Source organism: Mytilus edulis, chromosome 1 (assembly GCF_963676685.1).
Source record: "Mytilus edulis chromosome 1, xbMytEdul2.2, whole genome shotgun sequence".
NCBI lineage: Eukaryota > Metazoa > Mollusca > Bivalvia > Mytilida > Mytilidae > Mytilus > Mytilus edulis.
In genome coordinates this window covers 45,428,661-45,454,886 of record NC_092344.1, presented here as the reverse complement: position 1 = coordinate 45,454,886, position 26,226 = coordinate 45,428,661, and the positions used below count along the sequence as shown (strand labels likewise).

General features: G+C 32.6%; 1 protein-coding gene across 1 annotated transcript; it reads left to right on the top strand.

Annotated features, from left to right (window-relative positions):
- Positions 1 to 232: 232 nt before the first annotated feature.
- LOC139512865 (inter-alpha-trypsin inhibitor heavy chain H3-like) lies at positions 233 to 22,446 on the top strand. Its single transcript, XM_071300807.1, has 12 exons — positions 233 to 494; positions 3,770 to 3,927; positions 4,339 to 4,449; positions 6,513 to 6,760; positions 8,379 to 8,545; positions 10,252 to 10,537; positions 11,511 to 12,196; positions 12,614 to 12,704; positions 14,831 to 14,992; positions 16,485 to 16,598; positions 19,010 to 19,375; positions 21,805 to 22,446. The coding sequence occupies exons 1-12, from the start codon at positions 432 to 434 to the stop codon at positions 22,041 to 22,043; spliced, it is 2,691 nt and encodes an 896-aa protein (XP_071156908.1). The 5' UTR covers positions 233 to 431; the 3' UTR covers positions 22,044 to 22,446.
- The last annotated feature ends 3,780 nt before the right edge of the window (positions 22,447 to 26,226 follow it).

Sequence of the window (26,226 nt, the reverse complement as noted above, 5' to 3'; positions counted from 1 at the left end):
CATCTTAAATACTTCCCGCTGTTAGCGTAATTGTGTTCCCCAAAGTTAATCAAACGTTTTATTTGCTAACTCAACAATTATAATGTAATCAATTATATTAAAATTAAATTTACGTAACGTTCAACTTTTACGAGACTGAATATTATCTCGTATTATTCAATATACTTCAGAAATAGAAATGACTTGTTATATAATTTTAGCTTATAATCCGATTTATTAAAATACTTAAACTACAAACAAATTTGATAGATATTATGCCTAGATCTTCATTCGTATCAACACTTAAAGATGTACTTTGTCTAAGTACACACGGCTGCGTAGTCAGAAGTAAGGGAAAACCCTACTTACTTCTTACATCATTGTCATTCAATCTTAAAGACTTGAGATACAAATAGATGTTTATGTGAATCGTAATTTCTCAAGGCAACAACATGGATGCAAGATTTACATGTTTAGTTTTTCTGTTGTTTACAGTTGTATATTCCAAAAGTAATGTAAGTTTTTAATGTTGTTGTTTTCATTTAATAATATAATAATGTTAGTAATTTATTATTGCCTGTTGATTTGTAAATACATAGTATGCTATTGTCAGACATTTATATATGCAGAAATATGTACAAATGCAGAATAAGCATGTTTTTTCACAAAAAAGAGGGGTAACAATATTTTCGAATTTCTGATACCAGGTGTGGATCCAGTCATTTTGAAACGTTCACATTATGAAGGGGAAAAATCGGGAAAAAAAGGGGGGGAATATCCCCGGGCCCCCTCTCTATGATCCACCGATGGAAACGTTCCAAAGTAAAACATGAAGATAAGAAACACATCTAAAGAATATCAAGTATATCATTCTGCTGTTGTCTGCTCTTTGGTCGGGTTGTTGTCTCTTTGACATATTTCTCTTTTCCATTCTGAATTTTATCAATGATGTTCACAATGGAAACGTTCCTTTTTTTCAATTAACAAGCAGATGGTAAATTATTAAATAAATATATGAGTTTTATCTAAGTAGAATTCGGTACAGGCATGAAAATGCGGACATTGATGTTTTTAAAATTTGCTGTTAAATTTGTTTAAATCAAGGAATTATACATCTCCTAGATGTACATGTAAAGATCAGATTCCATACGCGTCTTTGGCTAAACTTTCATTCGTTCTTGGTTTACAATCCTTTCACTTTTTTAATAAGTTTTGGATGTCCAAATATTTTGTGGACTCGAGCATCACTCTGTACAGAGATATTTGTTATCAAAATGCGCATCTATTGCAGATAAATAGGTACCATGAATATGATTACAGTTGATCAGTGCTTCATTTGTTACTACATTCGTTTAGATATTAATTGAAATGAACAGAGTTTGGTTACAAAACTAAACTAATTTTTTTTCAAAGGGACCTACTCTTGTATATTTTGCACAAAAGACTTCATTACTCTATTTTTATATTTTCTTTTCCATTATTTTTCTAATGTCTATTTAAGGCATTAAATTTGAAATATCTTTTTTAACTCATCGGTGACCTATATTTTTTATTATTGTTTTCAAATAAGCTGTACATAAACTAAATAATTGTAAAATTTAAGCGATTTCTGTAATAAGGTTATTTTCTTATTTCGATATTACATCTATTTCTCCTATTAGTTCAACAGAATAAAAGGACATTAACAAAAATGTATGCTTCTTCCAGAGGCAGATTGTGAGCTTAAATGAACGGTGACCCCATCTTTTTATTTCATTTTTCTTTTAAGTATATGATAAAGTTCATTTATAAAAAAATTTAGCGAAATCCTATATATATATATTAGAAAAAAAATTGATTTATACCCAGGAGCCCCCTTAACTGAAATCGTCCTTATCCTTTTCGAACTGACGCCTTTATTCATGTTTAATTTATGGAATTTGTGATAGTTTTGAGATTTCTATTTAGATCCTTATTCTATATGATTCACTTTTTTTAGCTTGAGTATATTAAATATACTAAAATCAGCCAAGTTTTTAAAGAATTTAAAAGTGCACTAATAAAAGAAGCTGTGATAATGTGAAGTGAAGTAAAATTTATTTTGAAAAACTTATTATTAATAAAATGACCTTCGTGTGACATTATTTCAGGCGACCTTTGCGCCCTCTACCGCACAGATTAATAACGATAATGTATTTGAAAACCTAAATCGAGTAAAAAAAACTATCATTTTCATTATTTCCACGCAGAATATTACTAAACGAATAGTCCTGCCTACTTTTGGTATGCTTAAAAACACATATATTGAAAGGAAACAATCATGCAACAGTACTGTTTACCACTACAAACATTAATTCATTCACATAAAATATGAGTACTTTTTTCCTTTTTTAGTTTGAAAAGTAGGATGACTCATTTTTCAATTATTTATATGTTTGCAAGTTTATGAATTAATAAGCACTATGCACTTGACATTTTTATTAACAGTCAATGACACTTACATTTATTGAATAGGTTTCAATCAAGTGGCAAGGAATAATTATTTCTTTCCGATATACAAGCCGATAATATCTCTGGTCCAGAGTTGTTCAAGTGTCCACTAAACCTACTTCAATTTAATCCTGTTGAAGTTAATATGAAGTATTATTATTTCACCGCATTTTAGATTTATACATTTATTTTAATTTTGTTAATTTGATGATATCACCACACAGCTGTATCTCAATGCGTTGATTTAGCGCGATCGCCTAAGGGTTCAACCATACTCAACTTCACGCTATGTAAAGGACCTCATTGACAATAAGACTGTTAACGCGAAAAAACTTCAGACACGTTTTTTTTTATTGACTTTTTTTGTGCACTTTGACAAGTCATCTCACTTATTCATACATTACTTTTAAATTTGTTATGTCCGTTGATTTTTAAATGCTTACATCAACAGCATGTAGTATTGAAGCCTTGTTGACCCAAAGAAGAAGAACAACAACTGTTTTTTTTTTATTGTGTTCAGGGATTTTCGGGCACTTTATAACAGTTCTTGTTAGATAATCATGTCTTATATAATTTATAAATTTATACTTTTTAGAAAAGAATATTGCTAAATTGTCTTACATTTGCAGTGAGGCGCTTGTGTGATATTTTGTTTAATGTGGAAGGTCTCGTTGTGAATAGGAACGCTTTTGGTATTTGTTATGCACAATTTTGTATCATTCCTTATCGTTTCATCAACACTTTTCTCGAGTCAGCTTTAATATTTTATTACATCGAAACAACAGATACCATTATTCAGTATCAAACCTTTACTAAGACTATTTCATACCAAAACTTAGGATATTAAAATCCACAAAATTAAAAAAATGTTCATGATGTAACATGTATTAGTTTGCAATGATACTATTCTCTACAAAGCAACTCTAACTGCTCAAGGGTTATGCCTCAAGGATCGAACTTACTTCAGTTTTTCTTCGGATACAATTTTAGGTCAAACACACTATAACTATTTTGCCATTCGCTTTATTTTATACATCTTAGATGTGATAAATGTCACACAAAAAGGGTTTATATCCGTTTTTTACAGCTCTCACATACATAGTTTTCTTATGTTTCATCCTAAATATGCATGCACTATTTTTGCCATTGACACAAAAGGAAACACAGGCAAATCTTTGAATACTTGTGATGTATTATAACTTATTTTTTATTCCCATGTTCAAACTATACTTCTTTCAGAAGAAACTAACCAATTTTGTGATAATTGGGTTGTTTTTTTGGTATGCAAGCTTTTCAAAAGCTTATACTTTTTTCATTTCAGAACCTAGAAATTACCTCTCTCCATGTTCAATCTGATATCAGATATAGGTTTGCCACAACACTTGTTACAAGTACTGTAGCCAATAGCGATAACAAGTCTGTAGAAGCTAAATTCGATGTTACTCTTCCAGATGCCGCATTCATCACCGAGTTTGTCATGTAAGTTACTAAAACAACAAATAAATATAAAATTTGAAAAACAATAATTTTCAATACGTCTTGTTTTGAACAAAGCATTTTTCAAAATTTTGAATGAAACGAAAGCAGTAGTTAACAGTTCTACTATGGGCCGTCTTTGACTTCGTTTACTATGAATCAATATACTATGCAGACAAAAATGTAATACAAACTCGGATTAGTTGCTTCTGGGTTGGTCAAAGTTGTTTTGCGATTTTATGCCCTATATGATAAATCTACACTGTTCCTGTAATATGCGTTTTAATGTTTCGTCATAAGAAATGTTGTCTATGCATGATCCGGTATACTCAATTTATGTTTTATTATATCTTACATTTCATATAATATCCCTTTTGTCCTTTTTATTGAATAATATTATCATTAAATAAACAGGGAGATTGATGGCAAACTATATCCAGGAGAAATCAATGAGAAGGAGAAAGCAAAGAAAAAGTACGAAACAGCAAAGAAAAAGGGACAAACAGCTGGAATCGTTTCACAAAAGTATGTACACAACTATAAGAGAATAAGGAGATCTGGTATGATTGCCAATGAGACCACTAGTCACCAAAACTCAAATAAATTTCAGGATTTGGTAGACCCCACCAGTGTAAACATTAAGATGACTTTTGTGCTTCCTTACCTTAGAACTAAGTTTTCTACAGGAACATTCAATAAAATTGAGAATGAAAATGGGGAATGTGTCAAAGAGACAACAACCCGCCCAAATAAAAAACAACAGCAGAGGGTCACCAACAGGTCTTCAATGTAGCGAGAAATTCCCGCACCCGGAGGCGTCCTTCAGCTGGCCCCTAAACAAATATATACTAGTCAAGTGATAATGAACGCCATACTAATTTCCAAATTGTACACAAGAAACTAAAATTAAAATAATACAAGACTAACAAAGGCCAGAGGCTCCTGACTTGGGACAGGCGCAAAAATGCGGCGGGGTTAAACATGTTTGTGAGATCTCAACCCTCCTCCTATACCTCTAACCAATGTAGTAAAGTAAACGCATAACAATACGCACATTAAAATTCAGTTCAAGAGAAATCCGAGTCTGATGTCAGAAGATGTAACCAAAGAAAATAAACAAAATGACAATAATACATAAATAACAACAGACTACTAGCAGTTAACTGACATGCCAGCTCCAGACTTCAACTAAACTGACTGAAAGATTATGATTTCATCATATGAACATCAGGCACAATCCTTCCCGTTAGGGGTTTAGTATCATACCATCATAACATATATGAGAAGAACATAACCCGTGTCATGCCAACAACTGTTTTTAGAATAAACTTGCAAACCACATCTGTGTATCCATGAAAGAATTTAGTAAAGGTTTTAATATTAAGTAACTTGTGGTACATTGTAACAAATGAAGATACCTGACTCAATTATTTATAAGTAATACATAGATGTATTTTTAGAAATACTTATGATTTATAAAAGACACATAACCGTTTCCTTTTGGAATCGTGTCTATATTTGATTGTGTTGTCCACAAAAGTAGACGGGCTTAAAATCGTAAATTCCGATACGCTACGCTCGCTATTGTAAACAAAACTGACTGAACAGTTTTTCTTGTTATTTATGATTTATTCGTGTTTTTAGACAATGCAATCGTTGCAATTTTAAGTATGAATTATTCTAAATAATAAGGATGTTCGTGTCCCAGGCGGATTACCCTGGCCGTATTGGTCACAACTTTTTGGAACTTTTTGTCCTCGGTAATCTTCAACTTTGTACTTGTTTTGGCTTTCAAACTTTTTTCATCTGAGCGTCGCTGGTTATTATCATCCTTTTTTGTGCAATATGCAGAATTTTCTTTTCAATTCCCGTATATGTTTTAGTGACATTGTGTTCAATTTCTGTGGGTACCAGTTTTCATGGAGTTCTAGGTCATGATCTTCTCTGAAACGCACGTTCGTGTTTCTTGGCATTCCTTTTGTGACAGGAAATCCAATACAAGAGTCAAGATTCAGCATTTTAATTACACAGTTATTTAATAACAAAACGGCCTAAGGCAGATTACAGTTGAAGCACATTCAGAGCCAGCGCATGTAAACAATTCCTCTTGTAATATAATTTAGGTCTACAGAATTAGAAGATTTAAGAGCGTGAAATATTTGATTGTCGTCATAAGAAATAAGGATAAGCTGGATTTTGTTCCCCAAATAGACCCCTTAAAGTGTTGTTGTAAATGTGCTGTAGCGTACAGAAAGCGTAACACTTTTGTTTGAAGGAGTAGTTGCCTTATTTGATTACTAGTAATTCTTAACGGTAGCCACACGTATCAAATCTAAATTGAATTGACAATCCTTCATCATTGTTGACGCAGAGGCGGATTAAGAAGGGGCGGGGGTGGCAGGGTGAAAAAATTTGGTTGCTTCAATAGGGAATCACTGAAGCGTGACTGGAGCGGGCAGTCAGTGGGTCCCCACTTATGAAAATTTATAGATCCGCCAGTGTTAACAGCCTTTGATTCTGTTTTAGCATGGAAGTATTATGGAAGTGTATTTCCATGGTTTTACAAACATTAAGCTATCTCTTTACAGACCTAGGCATACCAACCGGTTCAGTGTTGATGTTAACGTTGCAGCCGAGAGTTCAGTAACATTCAATCTGACCTACCAAGAATTATTGGAGCGAGTTTACGGGGAATATGAGCACATCATATATATTGACCCCGGTCAGATAGTAGAAGATTTCAAAATAGACGTAGCTATACACGAGTCGAGGGATATCACTAAAGTCTCTGTGCCACCGATTAGAAATGACATACTTTCTGACAGTAGTATTGATGGTAAGAAAACAATATTTACATAGTTTACATGCATGGATGTAAGCAATTATAAGATATTCCTTGTTCTGAACCATCCGCAAACCACAGTGGTGCATGAAATAACCAAAAACAAAGTTTAATAAGATAAGGAACGACCAATACTCATAAGGTAATAAAAGACCGACATAACCAGTGCTATTCATAACAAACAAGAATGTGTCCAAAGTACACGGATGCCCCACTCGCATTATCATTTTCCATGTTCAATGGACCGTGAAATTAGGTTAAAAATCTAATTTGGCCTTAAAAGTAAATTGATCAATCAAAAGGGAACATGTGTACTAAGTTTCAAGTTGATTGGACTTAAACTTCATTGAAAACTATCTTGACCAAAAACTTTAACCTGAAACTCACACTTTTAATTTCTATGTTCAGTGGACCATGAAAATGGGGTCAAAAGATTAATTTTGTTTTAAAATAAGAAAGATCATATCATAAGGAACATGTGTACTAAGTTTCAAGTTGATTGGACTTTAGCTTCTTCAAAAACTACCTTGACCAAAAACTTTAACCTGAAATGGAACGGACGGTCGAACAGAAGGACGGACAGACGGAAAGACGCACAGACCAGAAAACATAATGCCCCTCTACTATCGTAGGTGGGGCATAAAAATGTTTTGCAAATAAACCTCTCCAAATAAACGGGGTGATTTTTAAAGATTAAGAAGATCTTGCATCACATATAACAATCGCTGTGTTGCTCATAAACGTATACATCCGGTTATCAGTATTAATTTAGGAAGTCACAATCAAATACAACTGGACAGAAATGTGCATACAATAATTGGAACATACCCGTGGTCAAGTATATTCTATAATTGTCAACCAACTGATGGTGTTCGTAAAATTTTAATTCATTCAATAGGAGCAAAACCTTCCTTGTAAGAGCTAACCCTATTAAATGGAAATCATTGAAAAACAATACGAGATCTATACTCCAGCAATGTAGACATTCTTAAAAATCAAAAAGTTATTACAAGGCAAGATTTTAAAACGGCAAAATAAAGTTTCACTTTACTGTGTTGGTCCTAAAATCAAAGTTTGCATGTTTGCACCGAAAAAATGGTGCTTAAATGTGTCTGTTTTCTGTTAAGCAAACACTTGTTAGTACCTAAGTTCAAAATTAATTTCAAAACTTTATTCATTTTTTTAAAGCGTTATCATTTTGAGACATTTTTGTGCATTTCCAATCAAATATATGTCATCAAAAGAATTTTTGGTATGAGGTACATCATTTTACCAAAAAAATCAATTATTATTATAGGATTAATATACCACCATTTGATACTGTCTTTTCACACACACAAATTGTCAAACACACACACACACACACACACAAGTCAAATAAATAATGTAACTAAGGGAATACATGTTGCATACAATGCTGATACGTAAGTGTAGCGGTTTTTAAAAGATTATGTTTGCGTATACATTTCTGTTTATATACAGCTAAACTATGATAAATCATTCTGAAATGTTTGAAGAAAAAAAACCAAGGATATTAACAGTTTCTAAGACATCTAATAAAATATATAATCATGATGGGATATGGTAAGTCATTGTGTTTTTAATGTTTTAGAAGGCAAGAATGCTTTGGTGACGATTAATAGGCCAACAACAAAATCAGCGATGATTCACTATGCACCTACTACTGATGACCAAAAACAACAATCCGACCAAGGAATATCCGGGCTCTTTGTGATTGAATATGACGTTGAAAGAAAATTTGATGGCGGAGAGGTTTTGGTAAGTATAATATAAAGTTGATATAATGACATGTTTCAGAAGTTATTACATTATAGTTTAACTTAAATGTTGTGATTTGGACAAAAAACCCTCCTACGAAGTAAGAGAAAAAGTTAGAAAAAAAATCAGATCTAATATTTTTCGGCTAATTTTATAGACCTATTTATAAAACAAAAAATCTGACTTTCCTTATCAAGGGAAATGCTATATATTTTGCAGTTATTGCAACACAAGTTTAAAGGCAAAATAAAGTACAAAGTTGAAGAGCATTTAGGACCTGAAATTCCGAAATAATTTTCGAGAAACAGTTACGGTAGTAATATTCCTTGGGTAGAAACTCTAAGTATTTCGACCATTTTAAAGTTTTTAGAACAGTTAATTAATAAAATTTAATATGACAACAACAAAAATAATTCCTGTTAATTTGGAAGTTCTGATTACTATATAAAAATTAGTAGATGTGGAATGATTGCCAATGCTACAACTATCCAAGTTTATGAAGTGGATGTAAGCAATAATGGGAAACTGTACGACCTTCAACAATGAGAAAAATCCTTACCGTATTGTTGGCTATAAAAGGCCCCGGCATGAAAAACAATTCAACTGTCTGTGAGAAAATTAACGGCCTAATGTATACCAAGTCACTAGCAGAGGCATCAATACAGTGAAAGTAATAACATTAACAGTACCAATTATACTACACCAGATGTTCATTTCGACAATCAATTAAGTCTTTTCGGTGATTTTTTAATGCAAAAACCTAATAAAAACGTTGAAGAGCTGTTAAAAAACAAAATAAAACTTGGAAGCCAAACTCGGAGAACAATCAGAGCCATGCACGAAGGAAAGTCCTTCCTTCAATTAAAATGATTTCTGTTTGAATAACATTTTACAACAGTATATTTAAATTAAACCATATCCATTTTTTAACATCACTGTTGCAAACTCAAGTATTTTAATGATATGTGTATTGTTTTTGAACAATGTCAGAAAAATATTTGAAGTTTGGGTCGGACATTAAACCGCAAGAGCAAGTATGTGCATTGGGATAAGTTCAAATTGCACACCCTATTTATAAATGCACTATTAATCTGTATTATCCATAGCGCATATACTGCTGTTCAAACGTCAACCAACTTGCTCAGTATTTACAAGTGCAAATAAAAAAGCTGCACTCCCCGACGTTGCTCCTTGAAGCATTCAAGAGATGTATAAAAGACGCAGGCTGTTCCAGTCGGTATTGGTGTGTGGTATATAGCTGTATTTGTAGGCATCTGAGTGATTTTTTCTGGATGGTATTGTCTTGTTGAGGTAAATGGTCTTCTCACGCATGATGGTAACAATGTTGACTGCTGCCTTTCCATATTTCGTGGCTTTGTAAAACATGCTCAATCTACTGGATTTCCGTCTAGATTCAAGCGTTTGCCATTCTAGGGTTTTCATGATGTTTGTAACTGTCCCTGGTTCTCGACTGTATATTAATGTCGCAAATCTGGCACATCTTCTTTGAACCAAGTCTAGGGAGTCAATGTGATGTTTTCGATATAGTTTCATACTGCAGAAACGTACTCAAGATGTGGGCACACTAGCGAAGTATAGGCCATAATTAAACTTTTCGTCAGATATCATTTGTATTATATAATTAATATCACTATTATAATCGCTAATAAAATTATAAAATATCATTATTTATTTTCTTATTTAAGGTTGTTGATGGATACTTTGTCCACTTCTTTGCACCGTCTGGTATGAAACCGATTCCGAAAGACATTCTGTTCATTCTAGACGTTAGCGGCTCAATGTCGGGAGTGAAAATCCAACAACAACGTGATGCCATGGATAAGATTTTGCAAGACTTAAACGAAGAAGACAGATTCAATATTATGGAATTCAGTTCACAATCTACACTTTGGCAGGAGTCTCTGGTTTCTGTAAATAGCAATACAACACTTAACGCCAGAGAGTTTAGTCAAAGGATGGCGGCCAGTGGAGGTACTAACCTTGATTATTTGTATACTATATAATATACACGGTACTAGATTTTATTATTGTATATACCTGCATAAAACATGTAAATAATGAGAGGGATTTAAAATACACTGAAGACATATGTACCATGGTCACCTGAATTTCTAGGAATAGATAAAATAAAATATGTTGAAAGTCCCTATAAAAGAGGGACGAAAGATACCAAAGGGACAGTCAAACTCATAAATCGAAAATAAACTGACAACACCATGGCTAAAAATGAAAAAGGACAAACAGACAATCTATAGTACACATGATACAACATAGAAAACTAAAGAATAAGCAACAACTAGGGGTGATCTCAAGTGCTCCGGAAGGGTAAGCATATCCTGCTCCACATGTGGCACCCGTCGTGTTGTAAAAATACACCATAATTTTATTTGCTGAAATTTTCAATAAATACATTTTTGGACTAGATGATGATAATGAGGATGAGGACAATGAAGAGCAGGAAGACATCACCTTACCGAAACACATTAATATGCTGCGTCCCTAGTGTAGAAGCACACACTATTAATTATCCAGTCTTTAGTTTTACCCATGACTTCCCAACTCTACACGAGTAATTGTGATGATGATTGATCACATCCGATCCCCTCCCTATAAGTGTTTTACGTCCAAAAGTTAACATACCTTGATGTGAGTTACATAAAACGAACGAAATAAAGCCCCCTTCACACCAAAGAATAAAAAAGAAAGAAAATACCGTCACTCGTTGTTTTTTTAAAAGATGACAACCGAATTTCCCAAAATTAAATAATCATAATACAACCATAAGTCGGTTTTCTGCTATTTTGTTTTTATACAAATCGGCGAATACGAAACAGAAAAGCTATTAGATCAGAATAAACATATTTTAGTCCACGTCAATAATTACGGTGCGAGAAAGATTACTAATCGATAACTATTTTAATAAATATAAGTACTTTTGGAATAGGAACAAAAGCTAATGATGCCTTGGAGAAAGGAATACAGTTTCTAAATAACGTAGAACTAGACAGTCAACGTATCAAATTAATTGTATTTCTGACTGATGGAAGAGCAGAAACAGCCAGCCACAAAATTCTGAAAAACGTGAAAACATATAACACAAAAGGAATAACAATGTTCAGCCTTGCATTTGGGAATAATGCTGATTATACCTTCATCAAAAAGCTTGCTGTTCAGAACAAAGGAATTGCCAGAAGAATTTTTGAAGATTCAGATTCTTCTTTGCAAATAAAAGGATTTTATGATGAAATATCGTCTGCGACCTTACAAAATTTAACATTTCAATATCTTGGAAAAGACGATGAAGTTGTTGAAAATGTAACAAGGTTAAGTTTTGATACGTTTTTTGATGGAAAGGAATTAATCATTGCCGGTAAAATGTCCGATGATGATGTCAATGAAGTGGATTTGGTTGTAACTGGGGACGGTTCTGATGGACATATAGAACTGTCTCTTGATTCAGATGTAAACAAAGGTGTTCCAGAACTGACCAAACCTGAAGATTTCCACAAAATTACAGAGAGAATATGGGCATATTTAACAATAAAACAACTGTTGGAGTCAGCAATAGAAGTTGACAATGCTGAAGAAAAAACACAATTGAATCAAAAAGCTTTAGATCTTTCTCTTAAGGTATATATGACGTTAGATATATCATCGGGAAACAAAAAATGTCACAGAATTTATAATCTTTATCAGGAATAAATGTTGTCTGAAAGTACGTTGCATTTTTAACAAATGGTTGATACACTCAAGACATTATATATATATTGAAATACATATACTCTGCAACTATTTTAAGAATTGAGAAAAAAAAAAAAAAAAACAATTGTTTTGCAATACATTAGCTTTCTGGATTTGATTACTATTGACAGCATGGTCACTTTTTATGCGATATGTCTTACTTGAAATTGATATTCCACCACTACAGTACTATTTAAATGGTTTTTTTACAAGGCTTTACAATACATAGAAAAATAGGAATGTAATAGAAAGGTAGAAAAATAATAGAAAAGTAGGTTACATTACCACTACATTTTTTATTTACAGTATAAGTTTGTTACACCCTTGACATCCATGGTCGTTACAAAACCAGATGAAAAAGATGTCGGATCATTCGAAGAAAATGAAGACGCACAACGTAAGGAAAAATATTTTTAAATTTCATCAAACACACATTTATGAAAACTTAAAAGAAGATACCGATGCTGCCACCAAAAAGTATGTGTGAAAAAAAACTATAGGCTCTAAACAGCCTGCGTCGCTCACCTTATTTTCTGATGCTTTTGAAATCATGTAAAATAAGTTTAACATCATAGTTTATAATATTATATCTAAGATAATAGCAAAAAACAGCCAAATTTCTGTAAATTTACTAACTCAGGGGCAGCAACCTGGTTTACAGGCAGGGTCATCGGACACATTTTATAAACTAGATACTTTTATGATGATTGTGGACAAGTTTGGTTACATTTGTCTTAGTAGTTTCAGAGGAGAAGGTTTTTGTAAAATATTACAAAAATTTAAGGAAAATTGGTAAAATTGACTATAAAGGGCAATAACTTCTTAAGGGGTCAACTGACCATTTTGATCATGTTGAATTATGTGTAGATCTTACTTTGCTGAACATTATTGCTGTTTACAGTTTATCTCTATCTATAATAATATTCAAGATAACCAAAATTTCCTTACAATTACCAATTAAGGGTTAGCAACCTAACAACCAGTTGTCTGATTCATCTGAAAATTGCAGGGCAGGTAGATCTTGACCTGATAAACAATTTAACCCATGTCACATTTGCTCTAAATGCTTTGGTTTCAGAGTTATAAGCCAAAATCTACATTTTACCCCTATGTTTTATTTTTAGCCATGGCGGCCATCTTGGTTGGCTGGCCGGATCGCCGGACACATTTTTTAAACTAGATACCCCAATGATGATTGTGGCCATGTTTGGTTAAATTAGACCTAATAGTTTTAGAGGAGAAGATTTTTGTAAAAGTTAACAGACGACGAAGGACGACGACGACGGACGACGGACGCAGAGTGATTAGAAAAGCTCACTTGGCCCTTCGGGGCAGGTGAGCTAAAAAACCAGTAGCACCATAATTAAGATTAAAATACTCAAATACAAGAAATGTAACCCAAATATTGCAAAGAAGCACACAAATTTAATGCAACTCAATTCTGAGTGTGGAGTGCACGTAAGTGGTCCAGAAGGGAAAACAGTTTCTTTGCCCGATCGTTTTTCCTCATAATGTTTAATATTAAAAGTAAATTCACACAAGCAATTAAATCACAAGTGCATATACATCTCAGTTTCTGTTTACAAGAAAACAATTGACAAATCTGGTTATTGCTACTGCAAAAAGGGGGTACACATTCACGTTATTCACTTTAGAAATGAAGCATAAGTTGAAAAATTTCTAACGAAAATATTACAACACAAATTGTTACAGTCAATCAAAACAGATTTCCTTCTAAATTTAAAATAAAAAATCATTTCATCTCTCTGTATATGAACATCAAATTGAACAAATTTAGAGTTTGTTTTCCTGTAAATGTAATTTTAATTTTTTGTCAATAATTTATTTCCACAGAAATATAGAAGCTAATTTTAACTTATGTAGTAAGACAACACATGTGAACCGATAATTAAGCTAGGAAATTATAGTAAACAGTGTCTTTTTTTTCAAACTGGTTTATTGCACATTATGGACAAATAGCGTTTGAAGATTCAAATATTAAGTAGACAAAAAAAAAAAAAGGCTATGCACTTGTTATGTCTATGTCATTTTGGTCTCTTGTGGACAGTTGTCTCATTGGCAATCATACCACATCTTCTTTTTTAATATGCACTGAAAATAATGTACAAGATTTGATATTAGACATCAAATGGTAAAACTTCTAATTTAGTATTGGTACACGAGTAATTATTTTTCAAATCTGAATTATAAACAAGCCTTTTTACAAAGTTTTAATTTCAATACCAACAAACTGATAGCCTAGATGTTACCATGATTTATAGACACAAATTCATGTTTCATAAAATGTACTAAATCTAAAAGAATGAGGTATATAATCTACGAAAACTATTCCATTCTATAGCTAGAACAAAAATCGGCTAGTTTGTCAAGTTTACCTTAAAAAATTGAAAAAACGACATGAACCAATGATATAATTCCTAGACAAAAATATTTCAGAAATGTCGATCTTAGAATTAAAGTATCGTTAATAAGTATGTTAATTCTTTGTTTTACTTGTTTTAGTTGCGCTGTCTGGGTCGTCATTATTGACAAGTTCATCAGTACAACAGCATGGACAACCTGGGAGTGCTTACATGAATCGGGCGCCTGTGCCGGTTTATGACATTTCGAGAGGAAGTTTCTACGCTGGTGGAGGCCCGTCGGGAGGAAGTTTCAGTGGGGGAGGTACTTTAACATACAGTTACATAGTCTACACTGACATTGTCAGTTTGATGTTTATACAATATGATTAAAATATAAATCCCGTGTCCAAGCCTTGCTTACAAAGATATGTAAACACTACATTCTACTTTCGGTTTTAACGACCTATTAAATAAGCGATCCTCTGGTTTCGTCAGATAATAACTCACCTTCAAGTTGAAATTTGATTGGCTGATGTAATATTTAACAGAACTGAAAGTAAATTGGAGTGTTTTCAGATCCTTTTATGCAAAACTTGAAAAAAAAATCTGATTTATAATCAGATTTATATAATTTGTTAACTTCTTGTACTGGGTAGAAATGAGAAAGAATATAAAGTTGATGCAAGCACTTCAGTATCGTGCTAATGAAAGCTTTCGATTACAAGATGTATTATCAACCATTTGTAAAAAATGCAACGTACTAGTACTTCAGACAACATTTATTCCTCATAAATTTTTTGTTACCATATATCTAAATTTTATTTCTCGGCTATATAGACTTATTATAGACATAAGACATATTGTAATCATAAGTTCATTTGTTTTAACTTTAAAAATTCATAATCATCATCAATAACTATCATGAATATAGATAAAAAAAACGAACAAATTTAAACTAATACAACTTCTCGTCTGTCTTTTTATGTGTCTATTTAGTTTATATTGGATCACATAACCATCGGCAGTCTTCGTAATAATTCATAGAGTGCGTCTAAAAAAAAGCACGAGATTGCTGATACATTATTACGATTTCATGCATACTTGTTTACTGTTTCATTGTAATGTCTAGTAAATATTTTAGTGTGATAAAAATTCGAGTCCATTAGGTAAAAATGAATAAGCTTAATGAATTAGTTTTCTCGTTTGAATTGTTTTACATTGTCTTATCGGGACCTTTTATAGCTGACTATGCGGTATGGGCTTTGCTCATTGTTGAAGACCGTACGGTGACCTATAGTTGTTAATGTCTGTGTCATTTTGGTCTTTTTTATATATAAGGCAGCTAAATCTATTTAAGAAGTATATCTGTCATACACCAAATCTTAACTGTACATTTGAAGTCGGTTTCATTACTCTGTTTCATGACATCAAATAGTAAAAATAGTATTTTTTCTTCAATGTTTGTTGTTCTCTAGGTTAAAAGAAACACAGAAAAAATGAAACAACGCTGAGATAGAGGAAGCTTGCATATGATATTCAATATCTCAGTCATTCAACAACATACATCCGTTTAACAACGAGCTTTGACCTTTTGATGCTAATACAAATGTTGCTCTTTTACCACATATTTTGCTAAAACTCTAAAAAAGAGTTAAAATGCCTTACAACTGTGTTACAATTACAATATTTTGTTCTAGGCAAATGTTATGTTATAATGACATTTTAAAGGTTTCCCTCTGAAAAATTCAAATGCTCATACTAAACTATGTTATTTAACAATAATATTTAACTATGAAATGTGTATCCTGTTTTAGCTGGCGGAGATCCACACTTTATGGTTCGAATGAAGGATCTAGAGTTACCCGTTTGTTTTAATATTAAAGCAAAGAATGGTGAAATCCTCCAGTTGGTGAAAGATCCAGTGTCAGGTACTGTATCTTGAAAGTATTCTTGATTTATAATACTCTTGAATTCATACATCACCTCACTATAAAAGTTGTGCGAAAACAGGTAATGAATAGTTGATCAATTCCTAAGAATTCGTTTCCCCCTGAAAGTCAACTGTTTTAAACTTATTGAAATTTTTATGTAAAGACTATATTTATTTCATAGATATTGCAGATCCAAATCAACGTTAGATTTAACATTGATAGCCTGTATTCCTGGCGCAATCTAAAACTTCGTCGATATGTCTACTGTCGAGCAGCGAGCAACGATCACAGGCTATAACATTGATATATAGTTCGAAATGCAACTAAGACGATGTAAGAAAAGGAGAAAAAGAAATATTGTTGCTCGAAAATAGAAGTATAACAAACATTTTTAAAAGTTTTTAAAGTTATGAAATCAAACCGTTTTTACAGACGCATGCGATTTTTTAATGTTTCCAATTGCACTTGTTGATAATTAATTCAAATATATTAAGTATGTGTCCTTAGCATATATAAAATGTCTGTCACTTGACGTTTATATACCAACAATTTGATAAAAAAAAAACATCAATGAAGGAGACAATATGAGTCAAAACCTGTTGAATTGAAGTATCATATTGGTAATTAGAATGCGATTTTGTTTTTAATAAAAGTTTGTTACAAATAGATTTATGAAATTCTATTCTGAGAATATACATAGAGTTTATATTTCATTATACTTTACCACCAAGCCTTCCAATTGTCAAATATTTAACATTTCTTTAATTAATTTGAATGTAGACTTCGTCGACAAGTTAGTAGATTTGAAAACATAAAATATATTTTTTTTTAACAAAATTACATAGAAATAAGTTATGTGATCAGATATTTGAAATATATAAGGAGAATCATTTAAATTTAAAAAAAATGTGAATAAATATATTTGTTGGTAACGCCTTGGTTCATATCTAAATATCATCTACAAGATCTCGCAACTAGGTTACTTTAGCAGTCTGTGTGCAAATTGTACCAAATACTCTAATGTTAGTATGTTAAACAAAGTCTACAAAATTGAATGCCATCGTACATACTTGCGTCTTATAAACATCTAAATAAAATTGAGGCTGGAAATGGGAAATTGGGAACTTAACACATTTATTCAAAAAACAGTTGTTGGCATGACACGGGTTATGTTCTTCTCATATATGTTATGATGGTATGATACTAAACACCTAACGGGAAGGATTGTGCCTGATGTTCATATGATGAAATCATAATCTTTCAGTCAGTTTAATTGAAGTCTGGAGCTGGCATGTCAGTTAACTGCTAGTAGTCTGTTGTTATTTATGTATTATTGTCATTTTGTTTATTTTCTTTGGTTACATCTTCTGACATCAGACTCGGACTTCTCTTGAACTGAATTTTAATGCGCGTATTGTTATGCGTTTACTTTTCTACATTGGCTAGAGGTATAGGAGGATGGTTGAGATCTCACAAACATGTTTAACCCCGCGGCATTTTTGCGCCTGTCCCAAGTCAGAAGCCTCTGGCCTTTGTTAGTCTTGTATTATTTTAAATTTAGTTTCTTGTGTACAATTTGGAAATTAGTATGGCGTTCATTATCACTGAACTAGTATATATTTGTTTAGGGGCCAGTTGAAGGACGCCTCCGGTTGCGGGAATTCCTCGCTACATTGAAGACCTGTTGGTGACCTTCTGCTGTTGTTTTTTTCTATGGTCGGGTTGTTGTCTCTTTGGCACATTCCCCATTTCCATTCTCAATTTTATTAGACAGTTCGAACAAAATTCATAAAATAGCATAATGCCACCAAGTGGTCTTCCATACAGCGAGAAGTTCCCACACTTGGATACAGGCTTCAGCTGGCCCTAAACAAAGATGTGTACTATTTCAGGGAAGTTACACTAAACTCCAAAACTAAAGCAACTAAATTAAAAAAAAAAAAAAACACACAACGAAATATTACGTTCGAAGAAGAATGTTATTTGAAAGATTTTAAGTACTCCAGGATTTCCAAAATCAAGGGCAACAAAGGGAAACCTTATCATACTTTCATCTTGTATGAAAGTTCCCGTAAAAACATTACTCATATTTTCAAAATTATTTTGTGCAACTAGATGAAGAAATTTATAACTTTTATTTTGACATGACATACAGCTGATACTTTAAACAGTGCTTTTGATACACGGCAATATTGGTATCACTATTGCAATTAATTTTAATCGCTTGGTACAATACTAATAATTATGAACTGCATTCTATTAAAATTCAAAATTTCTGTATCAAGAAACACTTTTTATTTTAAAACAGATATAATTTCATATTTTTTTTTCATTTCTCACTCCACTTTTAAAGCTCTAACTATAACAGCACAAATTATGTTTTTTTTTTCTTTTTAATATTTCTAAAGGTGTCACTATCAATGCTGCTGTTGTGGAATCGACTGCTAGAAATGAACACGGAGACTTTAAAACATTCTTCGGGGTACTTGTTTTACGCACACTAACTGTGGAAATAGTGGTGAAACCTAGTAGCATTTATTTCAATGGTGCGTCCCTATCTTGGGATGACAAAACCGTTTTTCGAATGGAAAATGTTGCAATCATCGTGAAGCATGTTGGTCGCCATGACAGAACTATGATGATTGACTTTGGAAATGACGTCATCGTTTCCATCAGACGACATATGAAACAGGATACAAACATGGCAATGAGTTACTTGAACATCTATATAGAGAAAGAGACAGGGATATCACAGTTTGCATCAGGGATACTTGGTGAGGAACTTTATAGAATCGATATAACAAAATTGTAATATCATGTAGGAATCCTGCATGTGGCAGTATTTTTTTCTCTCACAAATGCAGATATTTTTGTTTCATATTTCGCTAAGACAGATATTTTATATATTTTATTTTTATAAAAATATGTACAGAAAATCATTTGTTCTGCTAGGTGTCAAGCGTCTTTGGTAGTTTATTTTTTTGCTCACCTTGCACAAAAGAGCCAAGTGAGCTTTGCTCATCACTTGGCGTCCGACGTCGCCGTAACTTTTACAAGAATCTTCTCTTAACCATGGTTAAAAAAAGAACATGGGGGTTAAATTCATCATTGATCTTCACGAGAATATCTATCTGCCTTTAAATTTTCAGTCGCATCAGACCACCCGTTGTTTCTATCCCTAAATTGGGAAATTTTGCAAATTTTTATAATTATCTTGAATACTAATAAAGGTAGGGATAAACTGTAAACAACAATAGTGTTATGCAAAGTAAGATCTACAAATAAGTCAACATATGACAAAAATGAACAATTGACCCCTTAAGGAGTTATTGCCCTTAATAATCAATTTTTCACAGTTTTTTGTTAATTTTTGTAATCTTTTGCAAAATATCCCCGCTGAAACTGCTCAGACAACTTTTAGGTATCTAGTTTTTAAATGTGTCATATATGACCCGGCCTACATATCAACATGGAGGACATGGTTGAAATAGAACAGTAGAGAGTTGTCTCATTGGCAATCATACCACATCTTCTTTATATGTGTAGGACTCATATTTGTGGCGGGTTCTAAATCTATGGCAGATTCCTTATATATGGCAAATGTGAAGTTACAAAAGTCAATTAAATCAAATCCATGGCAGATTTTTGTTTTCTCCGAATCTATGGCAGATCTTTATTTTGCAAAATTTTCCGGGGTGAAGAGTAACATATAACGTCACAATTGAATAACGCCATATTACATCGTCGCCCCCGCTAACGATGACGGAATCGATAGATTTTAACACCATTTCAGATGAAGGTATTTCCCTCGACAATAATTTGCGGATGGTTTAAAGAGATCTGAACAATGTGACCAATTATCCGGAAGAGGGACAAAATGTGATGTACCTGCCGAATACCCGCGATGAATAAGGGCACCGCTTTTTTTCAGTACCGGATATGTAAGAAAAGGAGTTATAGTAAATATTTTACTATCTACGGCTGGCAAAGTTTATAAAGTGAAAGACAAAATTACCGGATACCAATTTAATTTAAATCGTCATCGAATAAATAAATTGTATTTTCGATAAAATAAATATTATTTGAAAATTCAAACTTTTCATTTTTATTGATAATATATTTTTTAATAAAGAAATTCCTTCTTGTAATGTATGTTCAGAGACTAACTATTAGTGTTTAATGAATGGGTTAAACAGATACTAGTACCATGCAAAGTTTATAAAATGCTTATCTTTAATGTCGTTTCAATCTTGTGGTCTGTATTAAGGTATAAAAAATTATCATTTACGAAATATTTTGTTTGCCATCAAGATTTGGTTGACCATTATGGATGTTTAAAGACATGCCCCCTTTGTCGTTCATTTCCACTTGTTTAAGACAAGTAATTGATCGTATATGTACCGCCTTGTTCTACATTCACACGAAATATGCCATAGATTTGAAAACACAAAAAATCCGCCATAAATTTGGTGTGGCATGACGTCACATTTGCCATATATATGGAATATGCCATAGATTTGGAATCCACCATAGATTTGAGTCCTATATTTATAAGGGTAACAATAAGTTTTGTCTATTATTGTTTGAACCTTTATAAATAGAGATAATCTGAAAGGAGCAAAAATGTTCAGATTAATAAGCTCCACCAAATGTCCATCGTCATTAAAACTGTTAGACAAATTTTCATAGGAGTTTATGCCCAGAAATAAAAAAAAATACCATTTGTTTTACATTTTTGGCTATTATCATGAAAACTATGATATTAAGAGAGAAATATTTTGTTCCCGATATGCCTTATAAGATTTAAATTATTATAGATTGATGAACACTTTAAATTAAAAAAGGATCAGAAGGCAAGATATGTTAAAAATTCAAATTTTGCCGATATAGTTAGTAGATTGTCATTCTTCATCGGTATGATTACCCTTAATTGAGGATGCTGTATCCTCTTTTGTGTTTGAGCAAAAGCTAAAGAAGAAATAGAGAAATCAAACATACTAAAATATAAGAAATACGCGATCAGTAAAATAAAGAGTTCTGTCATGAAGTCTATTCTCATCTACAATGTTAGAGAGTGTCCTTTGTTGGATATGCACATAGACCAAGGTCATATATATTGTAAGTACTAGTATAGCTAAGATTTTAAGAAAAATACCACAGCTATGGTTGTCACATAATTGTATTGTAAATTATGTTGTTTTAGGAGAACTTGTACACAAATCTACTAAGCTGTTCCAGATTACATTGGATAAGCAAGGTAATGAACATGGTCATTTCTTGGAAGTTGGAGACGGCCATATGTATCGTTTCTACACGAATTTGGACCAGAAACAAAACGTGATTACTGGAGAGGACACGACATGCTGGAATGTACCCAAGCCTATGGAAGGCCTGTTAGATGAAAATATTTCAAAATACATTGTACCTGATATGCATGCCTGAAAAACTACTGTTTTAAATAACTTTTGACTTGTGTCATTATTATGTGCTTTTTAAGTTGTCACTGTACTCTTAGCTAAAAATGTATCACATTTATTGTGCGAGTTTGTTATAAAACTTATTTCATACAATATGTTTTTAAATGGATTTTATTATTTGAGCCAACGATTCTAATTATAGAAAATTATTCGCGATCTAATACACTGCAAAACGCGCACCATCTGTGGCAAATAAAAGTTGATTTGAATTTAATATAATATATTTATTTACACATAAACTCATCGTAGACATAATTAAAATGTTGTACGCCAAAATCCCTTAAGATTTTGCAAATGACAGCTTCATGTAAGGTTATATATTCCTTGAGGGGAAGATCCGTAGTAAATAAATAAATGCGTCTTTGTTACAGATTTGTTTTGTTTTTATAGTGATTAAGATTATAACACAATGTTGACGGCTGTCGTCGCTCGTGTTTGTAACAATGTATATTATTTCAACGAAAGAAATCTCTGTATTACTGAAAAATTATTATACCAGGGTTTTTGAAATCACAAACTAGTCCAAACATTTAGTGAATTTTATCATCGGTATAAGAACATCATTCGTAAATATAAATCAACATGCAGACATTTTATATGTACAGGTATTTCACATCCAATATTTTGTGGTTATATTTTTTACAAAGCTAAAAAAAATGTCTAATTCACCTCAAGATTTAACCAAACCTTTAAACATACTTACTCGGAAGGGATATAGTTACGATACTTTTGTCAGGTCATTAAGGATTGCATATTTTGGTATTAATATTGATACACTCATAGGGTCTTTGCATCGGAAATAAACACATTTATTCTAAAACCAGTTGTTTGCATGATACGGTTATGTTCTTCTCATATATTTTATGATGGTATGATACCAAACCCCTCTCATATATTTTATGATGGTTTGATACTAAACCCCTAACAGGAGGAATTGTACTTGCATTTAATATGATAAAGGCATAATCTTTCAATCAGTTTAATTGAGATCTGGAGCTTGCATGTCAGTAACTGCTAGTAGGTCTTTGTTAATTTATGTATCTTTATCATTTTTCTTTTGTTACCTACTCTGACATAAGACTCGGACTACTTTTAAACTAAGTTTTACTGTGCGTATTACTGTGTTTCTTTATTCTACATTGGCTAAAGGTATAGGGGGAGGGTTGAGATCTCACAAAACAGGTTTAAACCCGCCGCATTTTTGTGCCTGTTCTAAGTCAGGAGCCTCTAGCCTTTGTTAGTCTTGTATGTTTTTTTTAATTATAGTTCATTTATATGTTTTTGAATAAAGTGTGACGTCCATTTCCATTGAACTATTACACAATTTTATTGAGGGGCAAGCTGAGGACCACTTCCGGGTGCGGGATTTTCTCATTGGTGAACTTTGGCTTTTGTCTGCTCTTTGATCGGGTCGTTGTTTCCTTGACATATCCCCATTTCCATTCTCAATTTTATGCTGTATCCCTTTTTGACATCATTACCTGTTAAGTACAAAAAGAAGATGTGGTATGATTGCCTATGAGAAAACTTTCCACAAGAGACCAAATAACACAGAAATTAACAACTATAGGTCACCGTATGGATTTCAACAATGAGCGAAGCCCATACTGCATAGTCAGCTATAAAAGGCCGCAAAATGACAAATGTAAAACTATTCAAACGAGAAAACTAACTGCCTAATTTATGTACAAAAAATGGAATATGACAGTCGTTATTAATTCGTTTGATGTGTTTGAGCATTTGATTTTACCATTTAATTAGGGACTTTCCTTTTTTGATCACCGGGGCCCGAAGGGCCCAATGTGAGCTGATGTCATCATTTGTCGTCCGTCTTCTTCCGTTGTCGTCTGTCCTCCATTGTCTGTCGTCGTCTATCGTCGTCTGTCGTCGTCGTAAAATATTTCAAACATATTCTCCTCTGAAACTACTGTACCAAAAACCTTCAAACTGCAACTCTACATATTCCTTAGGGTATCTAACAAACATGACCGCCATGACTAAAAATAGAACATAGGGATTAAATGCAGTTTTTGGCTTATTTCTCAAAAACTAAAGCTTTTAGAGCAAATCTGATATGGGTAAAATTGTTCATTTGGTCAAGATCTATCAGCTCTGAAATTTTTAGACGAATCGTACAACCCATTGTTCGATTGCTGCCACTAAATTGGTAGTTTTAAGAAAATTTTGCATTTTGTTGTTATTATCTTGAATATTATTATAGATAAGTATAAACTGTAAACAGCAATAATGTTCAGCAAAGTAAGATCTACAAAAAAGATAAATGACCAAAATTGTCAATTGACCCCGTAATGAGTTATTGCCCTTTAAAGACAATTGGACACACTTTGTTCATCCAGCTTGCTAACATTTAAAACTTTTCTCCTCTGAAACTATTGTGCCTTATACTTTTTAACCTTAAATGAATGTTCCTTTAGGAATCTTGTTTATGAATTCTATCCGAATTTTTTATCCATCAACAACATGACCGCCATGGCTAAATATAGAACATAGGGGTCAAATGCAGATCCTGCTTATATCTCAGAAACTAAAGCATTTACAGCAAATCTGACATGTGGTAAAAATGTTCAAAAGATCACAATCTATCAGCCCTGAAATATGAGACAAACCGAACAACCCATTGTTTGGTTGCTGAGACTAAATTGGTTATTTTAAGGAAATTTTGTAGTTTTTAGCTCACCTGGCCTAAAAGGCCATGTGAGCTTTTCTTATCACTTGGCGTCCGTCGTCGTCGTCGTCGTCGACGTCGTCGTCGTCGACGTCGTCGTCGTCGTTAACAATTTTTCAAACATCTTCTCCTCTGAAACTACTGAATGGATTTAAATGAAACTTAGCATGATTGTTCCTTAGAGTATCCTGCACAAAGTGTGCGCTTCGATTTTTGATCCGTCAAAAAACATGGCCGCCGTTACCTAAAATAGAACATAGGGGTCAAGTGCAGTTTTTGGCTTATATCTCGAAAACGAAAGCATTTAGAGCAAATCTGACATGGGGTAAAAATGTTCATTAGGTCAAGATCTATCAGCCCTGAAATTTTCAGATGAATCAAACAAACCATTGTTGGGTTGCTGCCACTTAATTGGTAATTTTAAGGAAATTTTGCAGTTTTTGGTCATTATCTTGAATATTATTATAGATAAAGATAAACTGTAAACAGCAAAAATGATCAGCAAAGTAAGATCTACAAATAAGTTAATATGACCAAAATTGTCAATTGACCCCTTAAGGGGTTATTGTCCTTTAATGGCAATTTTTCACAATTTGTTCATCATATTTGCTAACTTTAAAAAATCTTCTCCTCTGAAACTACTGAATGGATTTGGATGAAACTTAGCATGATTGTTCTTTAGATTATCCTGCACAAAGTGTGTGCTTAGATTTTTGATCCGTCAAAAAACATGGCCACCGTTACTTAAAATAGAACATAGGGGTCAAATGCAGTTTTTGGCTTATATCTCAAAAACGAAAGCATTTAGAGCAAATCTGAGATGGGGTAAAAATGTTCATTAGGTCAAGATCTATCAGCCCTGAAATTTTCAGATGAATCAAACAAACCATTGTTGGGTTGCTGCCACTTAATTTGTAATTTTAAGGAAATTTTGCAGTTTTTGGTCATTATCTTGAATATTATTATAGATAAAGATAAACTGTAAACAGCAAAAATGATCAGCAAAGTAAGATCTACAAATAAGTCAATTTGACCAAAATTGTCAATTGACCTCTTAAGGAGTTATTGCCCTTTAAAAACTTTTTTCACAATTTGTTCATCATGTTGACTTACTTTAAAAAATCTTCTCCTTTGAAACTGCTGTATCAATTTCAGCCAAACTTAGGCTAAATGAGTTTCAGAGTTTCAGAGTATCTAGTATAAATTTTATATTTCATTTCCTTGTATGTCAAGAAACATAGCTCCTATGGCTAAAATAGAACATAGGAGAAATTGATTTTTTTTTTGGCTTTTGAAGAGAATAGGACGATTTCAAGAACATTTAAATAAATTGAAAAGCCAAAATAATCATTGATGAGAGATTAAACCAAAAAAATTCAGGTGAGCGATTCAGGCTCTTGAGAGCCTCTTGTTGGTTATTATCTTGAATATTGAAAATAAAGATAAAGTGTAATGACCAAAA

Excerpts from the sequence above, each read along its gene's own strand:
- LOC139512865 (XM_071300807.1), top strand. The coding sequence starts at position 432 with ATGGATGCAAGATTTACATGTTTAGTTTTTCTGTTGTTTACAGTTGTA. Across the intron at positions 8,546-10,251 it reads TTGATGGCGGAGAGGTTTTG|GTTGTTGATGGATACTTTGT; the intron begins GTAAGTATAATA and ends TTCTTATTTAAG. Across the intron at positions 14,993-16,484 it reads AGGAAGTTTCAGTGGGGGAG|CTGGCGGAGATCCACACTTT; the intron begins GTACTTTAACAT and ends ATCCTGTTTTAG.